The sequence below is a fragment of the Melanaphis sacchari genome, unplaced genomic scaffold (assembly GCF_002803265.2).
Source record: "Melanaphis sacchari strain LSU unplaced genomic scaffold, SCAv2.0 Contig174_pilon_pilon, whole genome shotgun sequence".
Lineage (NCBI taxonomy): Eukaryota > Metazoa > Arthropoda > Insecta > Hemiptera > Aphididae > Melanaphis > Melanaphis sacchari.
This window is the reverse complement of record NW_020270814.1, coordinates 44,957-62,116: the sequence shown is the minus strand read 5'-3', so window position 1 is coordinate 62,116 and position 17,160 is coordinate 44,957. Positions and strand designations below refer to the sequence as shown.

At 28.2% G+C, this 17,160-nt stretch overlaps 1 protein-coding gene across 7 annotated transcripts in view; it reads right to left on the bottom strand.

Annotated features, from left to right (window-relative positions):
• LOC112592420 (obscurin) overlaps positions 1-17,160 on the bottom strand; it is a 57,748-nt gene that overhangs the window by 941 nt on the left and 39,647 nt on the right. For 5 of the 7 annotated variants that reach the window (XM_025336457.1, XM_025336451.1, XM_025336453.1 and 2 more), the window contains 33 exons: positions 16,982-17,157; positions 16,624-16,911; positions 16,323-16,415; positions 16,024-16,131; positions 13,585-15,933; positions 13,175-13,280; positions 12,321-13,099; positions 12,146-12,254; positions 11,975-12,092; positions 11,537-11,915; positions 10,176-10,581; positions 9,933-10,111; positions 9,337-9,692; positions 9,028-9,272; positions 8,660-8,967; positions 8,248-8,605; positions 8,032-8,172; positions 7,786-7,971; positions 7,483-7,720; positions 6,982-7,415; positions 6,232-6,370; positions 5,698-6,158; positions 5,269-5,635; positions 4,875-5,176; positions 4,648-4,803; positions 4,435-4,580; positions 3,911-4,072; positions 3,656-3,836; positions 3,424-3,591; positions 2,818-2,938; positions 879-1,059; positions 562-787; positions 331-436 (listed from right to left, as the gene is read on the bottom strand). In XM_025336457.1, coding sequence (XP_025192242.1) covers positions 331-436; positions 562-787; positions 879-1,059; positions 2,818-2,938; positions 3,424-3,591; positions 3,656-3,836; positions 3,911-4,072; positions 4,435-4,580; positions 4,648-4,803; positions 4,875-5,176; positions 5,269-5,635; positions 5,698-6,158; positions 6,232-6,370; positions 6,982-7,415; positions 7,483-7,720; positions 7,786-7,971; positions 8,032-8,172; positions 8,248-8,605; positions 8,660-8,967; positions 9,028-9,272; positions 9,337-9,692; positions 9,933-10,111; positions 10,176-10,581; positions 11,537-11,915; positions 11,975-12,092; positions 12,146-12,254; positions 12,321-13,099; positions 13,175-13,280; positions 13,585-15,933; positions 16,024-16,131; positions 16,323-16,415; positions 16,624-16,911; positions 16,982-17,157 — 10,072 coding nt within the window. The remainder of the gene's footprint in view (positions 1-330; positions 437-561; positions 788-878; positions 1,060-2,817; positions 2,939-3,423; positions 3,592-3,655; positions 3,837-3,910; positions 4,073-4,434; positions 4,581-4,647; positions 4,804-4,874; positions 5,177-5,268; positions 5,636-5,697; positions 6,159-6,231; positions 6,371-6,981; positions 7,416-7,482; positions 7,721-7,785; positions 7,972-8,031; positions 8,173-8,247; positions 8,606-8,659; positions 8,968-9,027; positions 9,273-9,336; positions 9,693-9,932; positions 10,112-10,175; positions 10,582-11,536; positions 11,916-11,974; positions 12,093-12,145; positions 12,255-12,320; positions 13,100-13,174; positions 13,281-13,584; positions 15,934-16,023; positions 16,132-16,322; positions 16,416-16,623; positions 16,912-16,981; positions 17,158-17,160) is intronic. The other 2 variants (XM_025336455.1, XM_025336456.1) reach the window with 2 other exon arrangements.

Sequence of the window (17,160 nt, the reverse complement as noted above, 5' to 3'; positions counted from 1 at the left end):
GTTATTTCTATATATTATATAATTTAAATAAATTGTGTTTTATACTCTATTTGATTTTTTTTTCAATCTGTAAATTTGCTAAGTTTTACTTTTTGTAAATAACATTTTTTATTTAAATTTCTGACTTTGTACAATTAGCCAACTTGCCAAATACATTTTAATGTTTATATTATTTATAGTAAATATTTTTGAGAATTTTAACGAATATTTTAAGTTTAGTGTGTGGTAACTAAAATGCATAATAATATTTTATTAATGCATATCAGTAAGTGTATCACAAATTACATACCTATTTATGGTAACTTAAAAAAACTTAAAATATTGGTTTACCTGTAATTTATAAGAATTAAACATGGTCTTTTCTCTTTTCTTAATCATATATTCTGTGGGTAACAACCATCTATGTTCATGGCATTCTTCTGCCGATGGCCGTTTTCTAAAATATAAAAAATAAATCAAAGTAAAAGAAAAAAAATTAAGTTTGAATATAGGACTTGGTACCTTTTTACTGCTAGAAATACATTTTATTTCTTTATCTATTATTTAATAAATTTTACTTACGTGGGCGTTCTTTTAAATAATAACATTAAAAATCTAGTGGCTTCTTGTGATAAGTCCTTGTATAGATATTCAAATCTATATCGAACGAATGTGATGTTCTGCCTGGTCTCCGTATCGTTAGTTCCTCGGAACGGTGACATGCCAGAAAGCAGTGTGTATGCAATTACTCCAAGTGACCAAATATCGGAATACGGATATGCAGGTTCGTCGCATAAAATTTCCGGTGCTGCAGATTTCAAAAGATTAAAAAACAAGAACAAGCGATTAAAAAAAATAAAATGGTTAGTGGTCAGCAATCGATCAAATTTGATATTTACCAGTGAACTCCAAGACACTGTTTGCCCCTACAACTGCTCCAAGCTTACTGACTTTCTGTGCGCATCCAAAGTCGATTAGTTTGATGTGTATGGTACGCACGGAAGCCATCACTATGTTATCCGGTTGCAGATCCAAATGAGCATAACCTCGCCAATGTAAGTATTGCAATCCGTCTAATACCTAAAAATTACGTTCTAGTATGAAATGGTCGGGTCGGGTTAAGACAGTTAGGGTACCTGAAAATACCGAAACTAATCTAGTTATCTAGTTTATTATTAAAAAGATTATCGGAAATCATTAGTTTTTAAGTTATACGCATAGCATATTATTAGAACATCATTATTATTCTATCCTATAATCATTGATTAAAGTCTAATGTATTCTGTGGTTTTTTGGTTTTTAATGCATACGCACAGCGTTCTTATTTACCGTGTGTATTTCAATAACGAACAACGAAATAACGTAAAGATAGAATGTTGAGATATTTTTGGATATCATTAATTCGTTATTCGCATTCATTAAAATATTTTAACATTGGAAAAAAATGTGCAAAAAGAAGTAAAAATATATCGAAACATGGTTTCGAACACTGAAAATATAGTATCAACAGCCAGCAGGCACACGGTACTACTAGGTAACGACAACTAATGTTTAACGATTGTAAATTACAATGTTGAGATATTTAATATAATACACATAATAATATTCACAATCTACACTAATTTAAAATTTTTATATCACTTAAAGTTCAAAAACTAAGTTTGATTCTGATTAGGTACATCACCATTCTTGGCGTATAAAAGTACATCGTTTGATAAAGAACTTTTGGGAAATTACATGTGCGCTAAACTAGATTTATATGAAAATATCTCTTAACCTGGTTAAGACGTATTTAGAGTTATAGGTTACTTACCTATAGATACATTTGCTTAAAACTATAGAGGAAGTTCTTCTGATATTTATGCATCCTAGCACTCTACTAATTAGATTTACCAAAAAATCAAAGTTTTAACTTCAATCTAATTTTAAATTCTGCAATCGTTTATCGTTTACGAATTATGTTACTTATAATATCATTATGATAGGTAACCTATTATTCTTATTTTTAATCTTTACATTTTTGTTCTGAAAAATGGTTAACCTTTTGATTTTCGGTCTAAAAATTAGTAGATAATTAAGAATCTATTTTATTTTTAGCTACTTACTTGCTAGATTGAAATATAAAATATTATCATTAGTTTTTATTTTATTGCAATGTTAATTATTTAATCCTATAGACACAGCGAATTTTCGAAACTTAATTGAAAAAAATACAAGAATAAGGAAAATAATGATTTCATGTAAAAATTAAAACATAATTTTATGATAATATGTAAGTACCAAGCAAAGGCGCCCATAGAAAAATTCTCAAGGGGGGTACAAAATTTTAATTATGTCTATGAGATAGAAAAGGGTTTACAATTTAACATTATACTATTATATTTTATATATCAAACTGGAAGATCGTGAAATAATAATTATTTAATCAATTAACCATAAAAGTAATTAATTAAATTTTCATTTGATTAATAATATAAATTTAATAAAATATAAATTTACAAATAAAAATTGTAAATTTCTTTTTTTAATACCAAATATATTTATTACTTGTTTTATGTATTCATTCGTTTTATCATCAATTTTTTCCCTATGTACACTTATCATGCATAATCCATCAAGTCTATCTTCACTCATTGTAGATCTTGTGTAAATAATTTTTCAACATTTTTAACATTTTCCAGGGGGGACATGTTCCTCCCTTGCCCCTCCCCATATGGGCGCCCTTGGTATCAAGGAAGTTATATTATAAATTACACTTAAAATATCTAAAATTATCGAAAATACCATTGGTTTTTCTTTATTTTAACCTTCTCACCCACATAAAATGTAAATTATTACTTGAGTGACGATTGTAGCAACAGTTTGTTCCGAATAATGTTCTTTTGTTGATAAGTAAGTCAGTATATCTGCTCCTTGTAATTTTTCTTGAATGAAAACAGCAACAGGTGCATTTTCTAGTCTAATATTAAATAAAAACAGTATAATTAAAAAATATTTAATAATAATAATCGTTAGTACCTAGTTATAACTAACAAATACAAGCGTAAGCTTCATAAACCATGGGTTATTACATTAGTACTACCGAGTTTTATTTATGTTTAAACTAATTAATGATCATACTATACATTATATATGTACATACAATTTTATGAAATAAAAATCAAAATATAACGATTTTTTATGACTTGACACTTGCTTTTATTTTTCAATAAAATTGTTGATATTATAATTTTATGTTGATATAAAAATAATAAGTTGATGTAGGCATGTTATAGATATTATTATAACTACATTTAAGTGGATTTATAAATTTAATAAATTATTTTTGTACACTGATTAATACTATTTATTTGTCATTATTTATTATAATATTACTATAGATTATAGATACCTATCGTATTTATAGAAAATTCATGATTATAGCTGTAGAATGATATTACTTACTTAAAAGCCTCAATGAGGTATGCTATTCGTTCGTGTTTTAATGATTTAAGAACATTAAACTCGTGTGTAACTCGTGATTCAGTGTCGGGTGTTATTTCCAATAATTTAGCTACTACAATTGAATCATTTGATGTATTTATTCCTTTAAGTATGACGGAAAATCGTCCTCTTTCATGAAAAATAAAAAATAATTAATTATAAATATAGTTATCACGTATTGAGTTTATCTTACCTTGCGATTTCAGAAATAAACCGATATTTTTCTATAGGAGGCTGTTCAGCCCAATCTATTGGCTTATACTCAAGTGAATAATCTAAATTATTGCGAGGCTCATCACCAATTATTTCTCGTCCACTTTCAGTTATTATCTGTAAATTTAACATTGCCGACGGAACCTCCAATTTTTTTGCATCTATTTTAAATAATTAAGTTTATTCGATTTTAAATCTATATTTGACTATATTTTAAATTTTATAAAAATCTTACCGGGGAAATGTGTTCGAATTATTGGTGAAGAGGGTCCAGTTGGACCCCAAGCAATACGGTTCATTGCTGCTAATCTAAATTCATAATTTGTGTAAGGTCGAAGGTTTTGCATTAACCAAAATTCGTGATCAATATTTTTAGCCACCAATTCCCATTCACTTTCTACAACAAAATATTATATTACGGTTGAATTTTTTAAATAGTTTAGTAGTTAAGTTTATAAGTATTATATGTATAGGTTTTCTATTTTTGAAATTTAATTATTGTGTTACTTGATATTCTAGTATCTAGTTATGTATACAAAATAATGTACCAACATTTCACATCAATAACTTTTAAGGTAGGTAATAAGTTATACTGTTATAGTTAATTTAAAAATCAATTATACATGGTCAATAGATACACAGTATTTTAAGTTTATTTGACTATAAAATACTATAAATGATCACAGTATTTTCATAAAATAATTAAGTCATTTTTTGTATATAAAAGTACAATGCATTTCATTTAGCTTTGTAACTTACCATTTTCTCGCACTTCTAATTGATAGCATAATATTGGAGCATTTCCATCATTTTTTGGATGATCCCATTGTAATAAAATTTCAGTATCTGAATATTCTTTCACTATTGGGGCTTCCATAGGGCCAGGTTCATGTGCTAAAACGAGCCTTTTAAAGATTTTAATATAAGTATAAAATATATTCAAAAACATATTAATAAAATAACTCAATTTACCGAGCTCTTGCTGTTGTTTGTCCAAATTTATTTCTCGCCACTACCTTATAAATACCTAGATCTAACTCAGTAGCTGGATCTAGTCTGAGGATAGACCTTCCATCATTGTCTTCTAACATTTTTATTCTATGACTTTCAGTTAAAACTATATCATTTCTATAATATATTAATGTTTATTAGTAAAATTAATTTAATTTACCAATGATATTTTCAAAATAAGTACTAACTTGAACCACTGAACTAATGGTTTTGGTACTCCAACAGCTAAACACATAAGATCAACAGGCTTATCTGGTTCAACGGGTAATTTTTGTGGCTTTTCTCTAAAGAATGGCGGTTGTCCATCAATTCTTGATTCTAAAATTGCTTCTGCTTCTACATGAGCAGTTGGTCTAGAGCCTATTTCTTGTTTAAGTCTTCTCAATGTGTATATATCAGCACCATATTTACTGATCCTTGCTTTTTGTTCATCTTCAATTTCTTCATCCATGATATCTGTAAATTTTCTTCTTTCACGTATAACTGGAGCCTAAAATGATAATATTTTGGATATGGTGTTTAAACGTAACTCAATATTTACATTTAAAATAATATTATAATTTTTTTTATAACTTTAATTACCTCCCAGTCTAAATGTGAATCGCTTCCGCCCCTATGTGTTAAACTTTTACCGGCAACTTTCATATATTCCCTTAAACGCACTGGGAAATTTGTGTCTCTTAGTTGTAACAAATATGTATCGGGACCATATTGATAGTGACTTTCTGATTTAATTATTCCTATTTCTGTATCTATCGGCTCTTTGGATGGAAGTTTATCTTTCCATGACGGCAAATGTTTCTTTTGTGGCTTTGGTTCTGGTTCTGGAGTAGGACTAGGAGTGCAAGTTAAACCAGGTGGGTATATCATTTTTGATGGATGAGTGTATGCAGAAGATAATGGACGGTATCTATACCAATTTCTACAAGATGCATTACTATACCAATCTCTGAAAATATAAATAAATTTTACTAAGTAATAAAAAATTAAATTTGAAATTAAAAAACATACTTAAGGTTATTGTAATAATTTCGAAGAGAATCTGTGTTTATTTGACTAGTTCCTGCAGGTATATCTTCGCCAAATTGTAACCAGGGATGTTGTAGAGCATTTATGACATCCAGACGATCATTAGGGTTGAATACTAATAGTTTTGAGATAAAGTCCTTAGCCAAATCGCTAATTTTTGTACTAAGTGTATAGGAACCACTTTTAACTCTATCCAAAGTATCAGCGTCATTTACACAACGGAATAATGACACCCCAGTTAAAAGTAAATGAGTTATCACTCCGACTGACCACATATCGGATGAAAGATCAACGCCTTCTCCTTTAGCCATTTCTGGAGAGATAAATTCTGGCATACCGTAATAAACTGGTTCTAATTTTCTTCTGTTGATTTTTCTGCTGAGTCCAAAATCACATAGCTTTAATGTATCGCCTCCCGGGTGAGATATCAGTAAATCTCCAGGCTAAGAGTTTAATATTAAAATAAATAATTATAAATAATTTAACGCGTTCATAATCCGTGTGTTTAATACTCACTGTCAATCCCAAATGGGCAATTTCGAAATCGTGCATGTGCTTTAAAGCCTTTAATAATTGAATTATGTATAAAGCTATATCATATTCTGTGAGGAAAGAATGTTTGGTTAGAACATCCAAAAGTTCACCACCTCCAGCCCTTTTTTTTTAAGTTAAGGATATTATCATTATTTTATACTAGTCTGGTATAAAATAACATAGCATTAATGAGGATGTAAATTTTTATACTTGAATATATTTAAAGTATTACATTATTAAATATTCTAATATAATTTCTTATATAATTAAGATAGAATAATTAGTTATATGGTATATTATAAAATATCGTAAATTAGTTCAGCAAACAAGTGCAAATTTAGATATATTAAATACATCTTTAGAGAACTCGGTTCAATAGTAAGTGTAATTGTAGTAATTTATGTTTAATTATATTTTCATTTATGAAAAAAAAAAAAAAAAAAAAATGATTTTAATGAATTAAATTATTTATTTCTCACTAAATAATTAAAGTAAATCATATTTTATTTTTTGAAGAAACGCATTTACCGCAGAGAATATTATTAAATCGTAAACTTTAAATTTCACACACACACATATATATATATATATATATTCTAAAATAAAAAAATAATGCATACAATTTTTTGTTTCGTAATAATTCATCATATGCATTAAAATTGTACCATATTTTTAAATATTAATAAAATATCAAGAACATTAATGCATAATATAAATTATATTAAAGGATACAGTTCCGTGATCAAAGTGTACGTTTTGGAAGTCTGTAATGCATCATGAATACGAATAATTCGTCTATTGCTCAAGTCAGTCATTATTTTTAGTTCATTATCCATTAGTTTCGTTAAATGATCTCCTTTTGCATGCATAACTTTAGCAGCATAATTTCTACCCGTTGACCTTTCTACTGCGTGGTACACAACACCTTGTGTACCGCGTCCCAACTCGTCACCAATATCATATAAATCTGAAAAATCTTTTTTCTTCCATTTTATGTCAGTTTTACCGTTATAAGAATAATCAGATTCTCGGTCCTCAACATGTATAGCCACTGAAGTAGATATTGATCCAGCTAAATTACGAGCACTTATACTATACAATCCCTCATCTTTCATGATAATATCTTCGATACGTAGAATACAAACATCTGGTTCTACTTGTTCTATCTATCGGTAAAAAACAAAAAAAGATGATAAAAGTAAAATTCATTTATTTCGTAAATTATTCAATTACTTGAATTCTAGTTGAATCGACCAATGGTTTCCAATCTTTAAACCACTTTATTTCTGGATACGGAACACCAATCACTTTAGCTTCTAATTTACAGTTTTTGCGCAAAATTACATATATTTCTTCGGGCCTTTTTAAGAATTTCGGATATTCAGCAATTTGCAATCTAACTCTTTGTTTAGCTGTTCCATGTTCATTTGTAGCGACAGCTTCATAAGTTCCTATATCTCGATCTAACATCCTTAAATTGAACATACAATAAAATTACATTTTTTATTGAAAATTTAATTTAATTAAGTGTCTTACTTATTAATAAATAACGTAGCTTGGCCATTTCGTGTATAGCTTGAATCGTAACGACCACCCATTTCTATTAGTTGATTATCAAAATAATATTGCATTTTTGGTTTCGGATATCCATAAACAAACCAATATAAATTTACATTATGACCTTTAACACCGTATTGTGTATCGTGTTCTTGATGTAAAAATCTGTAAGTTTTTTTTATAAATAATAATGTAAGCCAAAGAGCAACGTATTAATTAATTTACCTTGGTGCTTGGGCATAGTTATCATGAGGAGGTCTTTCTATATCAAAATCTCTTGGGAAATAAGGTGATGATTCTGGCCTAAAGTCAGTTCCTATTGGCAGATAAGGAGTAAATTTTGGCGGTTCTGGTTCTAACTTTTCTCTAAAAAATAAACAAAATAATGATTTTATAATGTTAAATAAATATTTTGAAAATGTTGATGTATTTTTACCGCACCTGTATGTTAAAACAAATGGTGAGGGATCACTAATTCCATAGTTATTTTCAACTCTTACTCGGAACTTATAATCTCTAAATGGAATTAAATTATTTATATCGCAAGCACAACCTCTAATACCAGCTCTCACTGTTGTCCATTCGCCTTTTGGTTGTTCTTCCATTTCTACTAAATATGTTACTGGAGTCCTTGGTGTGATTGGTAATGAAGGTTTCCATGAAAGAGTAAGTCTTTTATCAGACATGCGGGTTATTATTGGAGGATCAGGTAATGGTAACGGTGCTCCAGTTGCACGATATCGATCAAAGTCTTTATAAAGTTCACCGACGGGACGTTTTGAACGTGAATCCAAACCATCTATAACATAATTAACTTAAGTTTTTTGTTTTTTATATTTCATTTGTTTCTTACTGTCAAATATAATGCTTGCTTCACAATAGGCTTCTCCATGTGGGTTAAAAATTCGTAATTTGTATCGACCAGAATCAATAATTGAGTCTGCGTGTAATATTTTTAATCGCAACAAACCAGAACCTTCTTTTTCCATTCTAATCCTTTCAGTTTCATATAACCTATTAGTGTCTAAGAACCACTCATATTCAGGTTCTGGCCATCCAGTAGCACACGCGGTAAATTTAGCCGTCATTCCATCAAACACTTCACAGTCACCAATTTTCTTCATGAAAGACGGTGGTTCTTGTTTCCTAGATTCATCAACTCTAAAAAAAAAAAATCATTAAAATTTCATATTTCAATTCTTGTACAAACATTTTTAGTACATTCGTGGAGCAATTGAAAGCTGTGCTTCACATGTAGCTGTTCCATCTCTGTTGGTTGCAATACAGCTGTATAATCCTGCGTCATCACTATTGACATCATTTATAGTTAAGCTACAAACTTCTCCATCACGTTTTAATTTATATTTTTCCCCATTTGATAATTGATGGCCATTTTTATGCCATATAATACTTGGAGATGGAACTCCGGTGACACGAGCATGGAATTTAGCATCTCTCGAAAGCAACTAAATCATTAATTAATAGAATAACAAAATTAGTTTATAACATCGAATATTTATTTATTCATACTTGTTGATTATGTGAAAAACGTTGTGTGAAAACTGGAGCTTGATAAAGTTTACGAATGCCAACTTGACATTCTGATTTGGAAGATCCTAACTTATTTGTTAAAGTGCAAGTATACTGTCCAGCATCTCCTATATTTGTATCAAGTATTTCAAGTCCAACTTTATAACCATCACAAGTAAAATGAACTTTATTGCAAGGTTGCAATATTTTTCCATCTTTTTCCCACTTAACATCTGGAATAGGATTACCAAGGAACGGAGCTAATAATGTTAATGAATTGCTTTCTTCTACTGTGGTATCTTTAAGTCCATGAAGGAATTCTGGTTTAGATTCCAACGAATCAGTGTTTATTTTTGCTGTAATTCAATTTAAATACAAAGTAAAAATTTAAAAATTTAAATATAATTAATAAATGTTTTAATTAAACTTGATTTATTATATAATAATAAATAAATTATTCAAAAATTAAAAAATTAAAAAAAAAAAAACATTTACAAGTTTATTAATGTAAGCATCGATTGTGTATATTTCATAACACTGATTAAATTGATTACTCGATTTAATTTTTAACACTGAAGAAAAAAATATTGGCTTACAAGTTACTGAAAGTGTGGCTTCTGATGTAGTATTTCCATTGTCATTTGATGCAATTATTTTAAGCTTGCCTGCATGCTCTGGACCAGCTTTTTCAATTAACAAGTAATGGAGACCATCTGATTCATGTGCTATTTTGATCTTTTCTCCATCGACGACTAATGGCTTATTATTGATTGTCCTTGTATAAAATAATTGTATTTATTGAATATGAATATTAATTGCATACAAAATTATTTAGTTACCATGTAATTTCTGGATGAGGAAAACCAGATAATCTAAAAGGTAATTTTGCAGGAAATCCTTCCACTACTTTCGAATCTCTTAAAGGCATAATAAAAGCTGGTTCTGTAGCTGCCGGGTTTACTCTAACTTCTATTTGACTCTCAGCTTTACCTAGTTCATTTGATACAACAATTTCGTATTCACCAGCGTCTCCAAGTGTTGCTTTTTCAATTACTAAAGCGATATTTCCGTTGGGACCCATAACAAAATCAATCTGAGGACAAGGATGTAATACATGTCCATCTTTATACCATTTTACAATAGCATCTGGGTTTGCCACGTATTGAGCTTCTATTTTTAAAATTTCATTCTCGTTAACCTCCACTTGCTTTGGATGTTTAATTATTATTGGTTTTTTTGGTAATTCTAAAAAAAATATATAAAAAGTTAACCTATATTAATAATTATTTAAAATTAAAAACATAGTACTGTAAAATATAATTTTTCATACTCGTAGAACAAAAATAAATAAAAAATATATACGTTAAAGTCTGAGTGGAGTGTACTGATTTTATAATTAAGTATATTTTTTTTGGTCGTTATCACATTTTTGAACAGTAAATATATTTCGATTTTTAATTTTAGTGGTGGTTTGTGGTAGAAAATTGGATACAGTCTGTACTTTTAAGAGGTTGAATTCAAAAATTCCTAAATTTTTTTAAGTTATCGGGAAAAATATAAATAAAAAATAAGGAAAAATGGAAATTCCATTACTATTGTTAAAATGGATTTCGTTTTTTATGTGTTACTTAAAACAAATATCCGTAGATAATTTTAATTGACATTTTTATTAAATTTTTGTATTAGCATTTCTAACACATGGTATTTTAGGTGCTATTTAAAAAAAATATATGAACACAACTTTTATAAACATCATAAATTGTATAGATATTTCCATTTCAATTTTAAACGAAATTATAAGTTAGATGTAATATACCTACAAAGAATAACGATTTAAGTTACCTACTTCGTTGTAATTTTAAAATAGTTTTGTGTATTTTAAAATGTTATGTGTATTGTAATTTTTTTTCTATACCTACCTATACATATACCTTTTTCAAAACATTCAAATTAATTTTATCCTATTGCTTATTTATGTCATGAATATCTTCACAATTTTTTATTATACTAAAATTTTATAACAATTATGTCTGATATCTACGCATAAACTGTTGTAATAATTAAAATTAATGATAAAATAAAATAAATTTGATGTAAGTACTGTATTATTAAAAGTAAATGAATTACTTTAATAGTAATACTAATGTAAATTAAATTTAAAATACTATACTATAAACTATATTTTTTTATATGAACTTACCATTTACTACTAATGCAGTGTTAGTAGCACTTGTACCAAAATTATTAGTGGCTATAATTTTATATGCACCACAATCTCCTTGTTCAACTTTATCAATTTTCAACACAATAGTTCCATTTGGATTTGCTTCCAGGGTAATATGTTGTTGTTCGTCATCTTTGTTATCTCCTTCCGTATTTTTAAGTTCTTCGCCATCTTTATACCATGCAACATTGGGACGAGGGCTTCCAATAAGTTGTGTTTGAATTTCAATTGGTGATCCTTCAACACCTTCTGTTATTCGTTCCAAAGGTTTTACAAACGATGGCATTATTTCCGCCATAGTTAAATTAGATGATGTTTCAGCTTCACCTATCATATTTGTAGCTTTAACTGAGAACTAGAATATAAATTAAATGTTAATCAATAGTTAATTTAACAAATAAAACATTATCTTACGTTTGCAATATCCAAATCACTGAAATGGTCTATAGAAAGAGTACTTTTAATTTGGCCTTCTTCATTTGTATGTATACTGATTCTTAAGTCAGGTATTATAACTTCCCCATTTTTAAACCTACGTAAAAACGTTATTATTTCCAATAAAATTGTGATAATTAAGAATATTACCAAGTGATTTTAGGTTTTGGAATTCCATTAACTCGTACAGAAAGCTGTACCTCTTCATATTCTTGCACTGTTAAATCCTCCATCAATTTAACAAATGAAGGTTCCTCAGCTAAAGTTTAATTTTTATTTTATTATTTAATACTCTAATAAAATAAAATTATGTAGGTTTACTTACTATGAAGTTTCAGGTGAGCTATGGCAATCGTTTCACCCACTTTATTCCAAGCTTTAACTACATATTCACCTTCCTCTTCTGGATTCACATTTCCAATTACTATTTTGAACTTTGTTATATCTTTCTCTAATTCTTCACTTGTAAGGTCAACAAATTCTCGTTCTGATAAATCTTTTCCATTTATTGTCCATACTATTTTTGGCTTTGGTACTGCATGAATAATTGCTTCAAATACCGCTTCCATTGAAGGTATTACAGTGATATCATGGAATCCTTCAATTTCTGGTTTCATAACTATATCTAAACGAGCGCTACATTCGGCCGAATCAAATTTATTAGTCGCTTTCACTCGGTAAAGACCGGTATCACTAAGTTCAGAAGTTGGAATTGTCATTGTGAATGTACATTCTTTTAGGCCATTAGCTATTTCAGATGAATCAACAGTAAAGTCAGCATTGACTTTTTTGCCATCACAAGTCCATTCTACTTCAGGAATGGGATCAGCTATGAGTGTTATTGACCATTCAACTTTTTGACCTTTTGTAACTTCTATATCAGATAGTGGTTTTCTTATTTTAGGACCACGGAGCAACTCTACGTCTTGCACCTTAAGTTTTGCTGATTTCATGTCTTCTCCAACTTCATTAGTTAATTTACAGCAATATGAACCTGAATCAGCCACTCTTAAATCTTGAATAGTTAATTTAAATGATTCATCATCGTCGGACTCATTAATTTGAATATTTCTTGTGTTTGATAATTCATTGCCGTCTTTGAACCTTAAGTATTAAAATATATAAAATAATATTAAATATTATTGAAATTTAAGTAAATTTACGTAAATAAACTTTTACCATTGAACTTTAGGCTTAGGAGCACCACGAGCTTTGACATTAAATACTTTTGTAAGTGATTCATAAGTTTCATCATCATCCATACCAGATATAATCTTTGGGGGTACTAAATATTTTAAACAAAATAAATAATCATTTTTTTAAATTAAATTTATCAAATTCATAGGAAAAATATATAATATTTTTTAACGTATTACACACAAGCACAAAACCAAAATGAAATTTGTTATTAGTTATTAATTAATCATGTATTAAACAGATGTCAACATCAAAATATGTTAAAATAATGCAGTTTAGGCGCACAGTAACTAACATGAAATATAGCTTAAATAACCTGAACAGTGACGATTGCTTAACGAACAAGAGATAAAAGACAACACTGACGTTTTATAACATCTGATTTTGTATACCTCCTATTTGTTTTACTCCACTTCTTGGTTTATCATAATTTTCTTCCTTTGATGTATTTACGGTTTCCAATTTTGATATATTTTTATTTTCTTTATTCATATTATCTGGAGAATTCTCTTTAATTATTTTATCAACTTTTTCTATTGTTTTTTCAGTTTTGGTGTTATTTATATCGTTTTCTTCTTCATTAACTAAAAGTTGTTTTATTGGCATATTTAAAATGTTGTTATCTATTATTTCTTTCGTTAAAGATAAATTAATTGAATCATTAGGATGTAAATCTTCCACTTCACTTTTTGAACTATCAATATCATTTATTGAAAGAGAATTATCAGGTAATAAATCCGCATTGTTGTTACATACAATATCTTCGTTTTGTTTCGTTTCAAGAATTGACTTATTCTCTTGATTTTTATCTAATAAACTCGGAGAAGATTGTTTAACTATGTCTTCGTCTTCTTTATTTTCTAAATTATCATTGGTAGGAGCTTGTAAATTATTTTTGTCTTTTACATTGAATAAAGTTGGAGTATTTGTTGAAATATTAGGTTGCATATGGTTTATTGAATTTTCAATGTCACTTGATAAAATAGAGTCCTTCTTCGGTAAAACCATATTCAAGTTATTATCTTTTGTTAAAGATTCAGATACCGAGAGCTTTTCATTATTTAAATTATTCTCTTTATCTAACAAAGAACTTTTATTTTCATAGTTTGAAAGATCAGATTCTGCTTTTACGGTGATTAAATCGTTGTTTTTTAAATCACTTATTTTTTGATTTAACTCTGGGTTTAAGGATTTTTTTAATGGTTCTGTATTCGATATTTCAGATATTTTAGTTGTTGTTGGTGAATCAAATGACTCATTTTTAATTTGAGGTTCATAGTCAACATCTAATTTAGTTATTAATTTATTTTCTAATTTAGTGATATTTTCATCATACTCGATTTTTGAAAGACTAGACTTTCTATCTAGAGAATCTGTAATTTTATCGTTATCTTCTTTAATGGAAAACCTTTTTTGTTTATTATATTTATTATCTTCTGGTATATCAGCACACATCGCACTTAAAGCATCACTTATCATACTAGATTGTCTTATTAATGATTTTCTACGAAAGTCAGCTTCATCGGCCTTTGATAGATGTAAGGGACTAGGTTCATTTGATTTATAATTATCTAAAGCCTTTGTGTAATTACTTTTTGGTTTATTACTTGTATTGTTTAAATCATTATCAATTAACCCATTTAAATTTTTTTCTGATATTGGTTTAAATTTCTTGTCTAGTGTATCATTAATTTTCGTTAATTCATATTCTTCTGTTTTATCTTGAAGGAAAGATTTGGAAAAATCTTTATTTAAATCATCTTGTTTAATGACTGGTGAAATAGATTTTTCCAATACAAAATCCTTTTTTGTATATTCAGTAGAAGACAATCTAGACAAAGATAATCTTTTTGGTATTTCAGAAAATTCTTTTATACTTTTCCTTGGTGAAAAAGAGTTATCACATTCTTCTATAGAAGACAGTCTTGATATTGAAGCTCTATCAGCCCTATTCAAAACAGTTCCTTCGTTTTTTGAGTATTTTTCATCTGAATGTTCGCAACTATTTTTTAATGTATCAGTATACAAACTATGCGTTAAAAGAGCTTTTTTCGGTCTATCTGAATTATTAATAGTGTCACTAATTAAATCTTTTGATATGTTCTCCGTTAATAAGGAGATTTCTTTTTTATTTTTCGTACAAGTATTTAAATTATTAGAAATTAATTCATTTATTGAACTATCGGATAGCTCATTCATCTTTGTATTCTCTTCTAATGACGATAACCTAGAAACTGACATTGCTTTTAGCGTAGATGTTTCACTTAACATACTATTGCTTCGTGATAATATATTTTCTGAACGATTTACTTCAAATTTATTATGATTATTAATATTTTCCTTTTCTAATATATTTTCTAAATCATTTCGTTGTTTTTGAACTCTTTTAAGTAAGTCTATTAAAGAATTATCGTCGTTTTCATCATAACTATCTCCTGATAACGCCTGGGAGTTTTTATTTTCTTTCATTTTTTTAATCTCATTTCTTACTTCTTCGTGTTTTTTAACGCTTTCAACAACCCAAAACGGTTCTTCTTCTTCGTCGGAGGCCGTGTGTATTGATATACTTCTATCTATTTTAATTGGTATAATTCGTTCATCCTTAGGTTCTTCTACAATACCATAATAATTTTTACATTTAGCAGAAGATTCTTCCCAGCTCATTTCCACGCAACTAAATTCTCCTGATTGGCTGCTCATTATAACTAAACTTTCTTCGGTTTTGATAGATCTATCCCCATCTGTAAAGTGTTAATTATAATAACCTAATTTAATGAAGATAATATGAACATCATAAATGCCTTTGTTGACTCCTGTAAATATTTGCATACCTATTTTTATTATCGATGAAATACCAAATTTTCTATCTTCTTCAACATTTATTTCCACTAATCTTTCGCCGCAGCTTTCCACGCTGTTGATTTTGTTTGGCAATGTCACTAATAAATGTAATTACTATGTTTTTAACATTTTCGTATGTCATTTTGTATACAAAAGAAATTAAAAGCAATTTAAAGCTTTTAGCATATATAATTCTATTCTATATAAAATACCACATATTTTGTAAATAGCTATATGTTTAAGTAAAATAGCTTCTATTTACACAAAATGTTTAGGGCAATAAACTAACCTTTTTCTTTTTTATCTATATTTTCTTCAATATCCTCATTTTTATTTTTAGCTGATTCATTATCGTCTTCTTGGAAATCAGTTGAATGTTTAGCTAAGTTTTTCAAAGTTCATGCAAAATGAAAACATTTTAAGGTAAACATTAAAACATTTAATTTAAGATGGATCGGAAACATTTTAAAAACATGCTTAAAACACATGCCCTAGAGTTATCCAAAATGTAATAATTTCAAAATAAAAAATAGATATCACATTAATTATCAATATATATATATATATATATATATAGGTAAGTTACTTACCTAGAATATTCACTATACTCTTAGTAATAGCTGTTCCCATTTCATTAGTAGCTCTAACTTCATATTCTCCACCATCTTCTACTTTTACAAGATTAACTGTAAGACTGAAATTTTCCACCCTTTTTTTGTCTTTTGATATTTTGATGTGGGCATCACTACGTACTTCTTTACCATCTTTAAACCATTTAATTTCAGGAGTAGGGCTTCCATAACAAGTCACTTGTAGTTTAAGCATTCCTCCTTCTGTTACTTCCATGTCCCTTAATTCTTTTTTAAATGTAGGTTGTGCTATTAAATGAAGAAAAATATAAGTGTCATTAAAGTACCTAAGTCTTAGTTTAACACTATTATATCTTACACATAACTGTAAGAGTCGCTTCTGAATCATAGGTTCCAATTTCATTTGTTGCTCTACACTTATATGTGCCAGCTAATTTAGTTTTTGCTTCTTTTATAATTAACTTGTAATTATCTCCGTCTTCGAAACAAGTGAATTCTGTAGTAGTTTCTGTTATTTCTTCTTCTTCGCGGAACCTA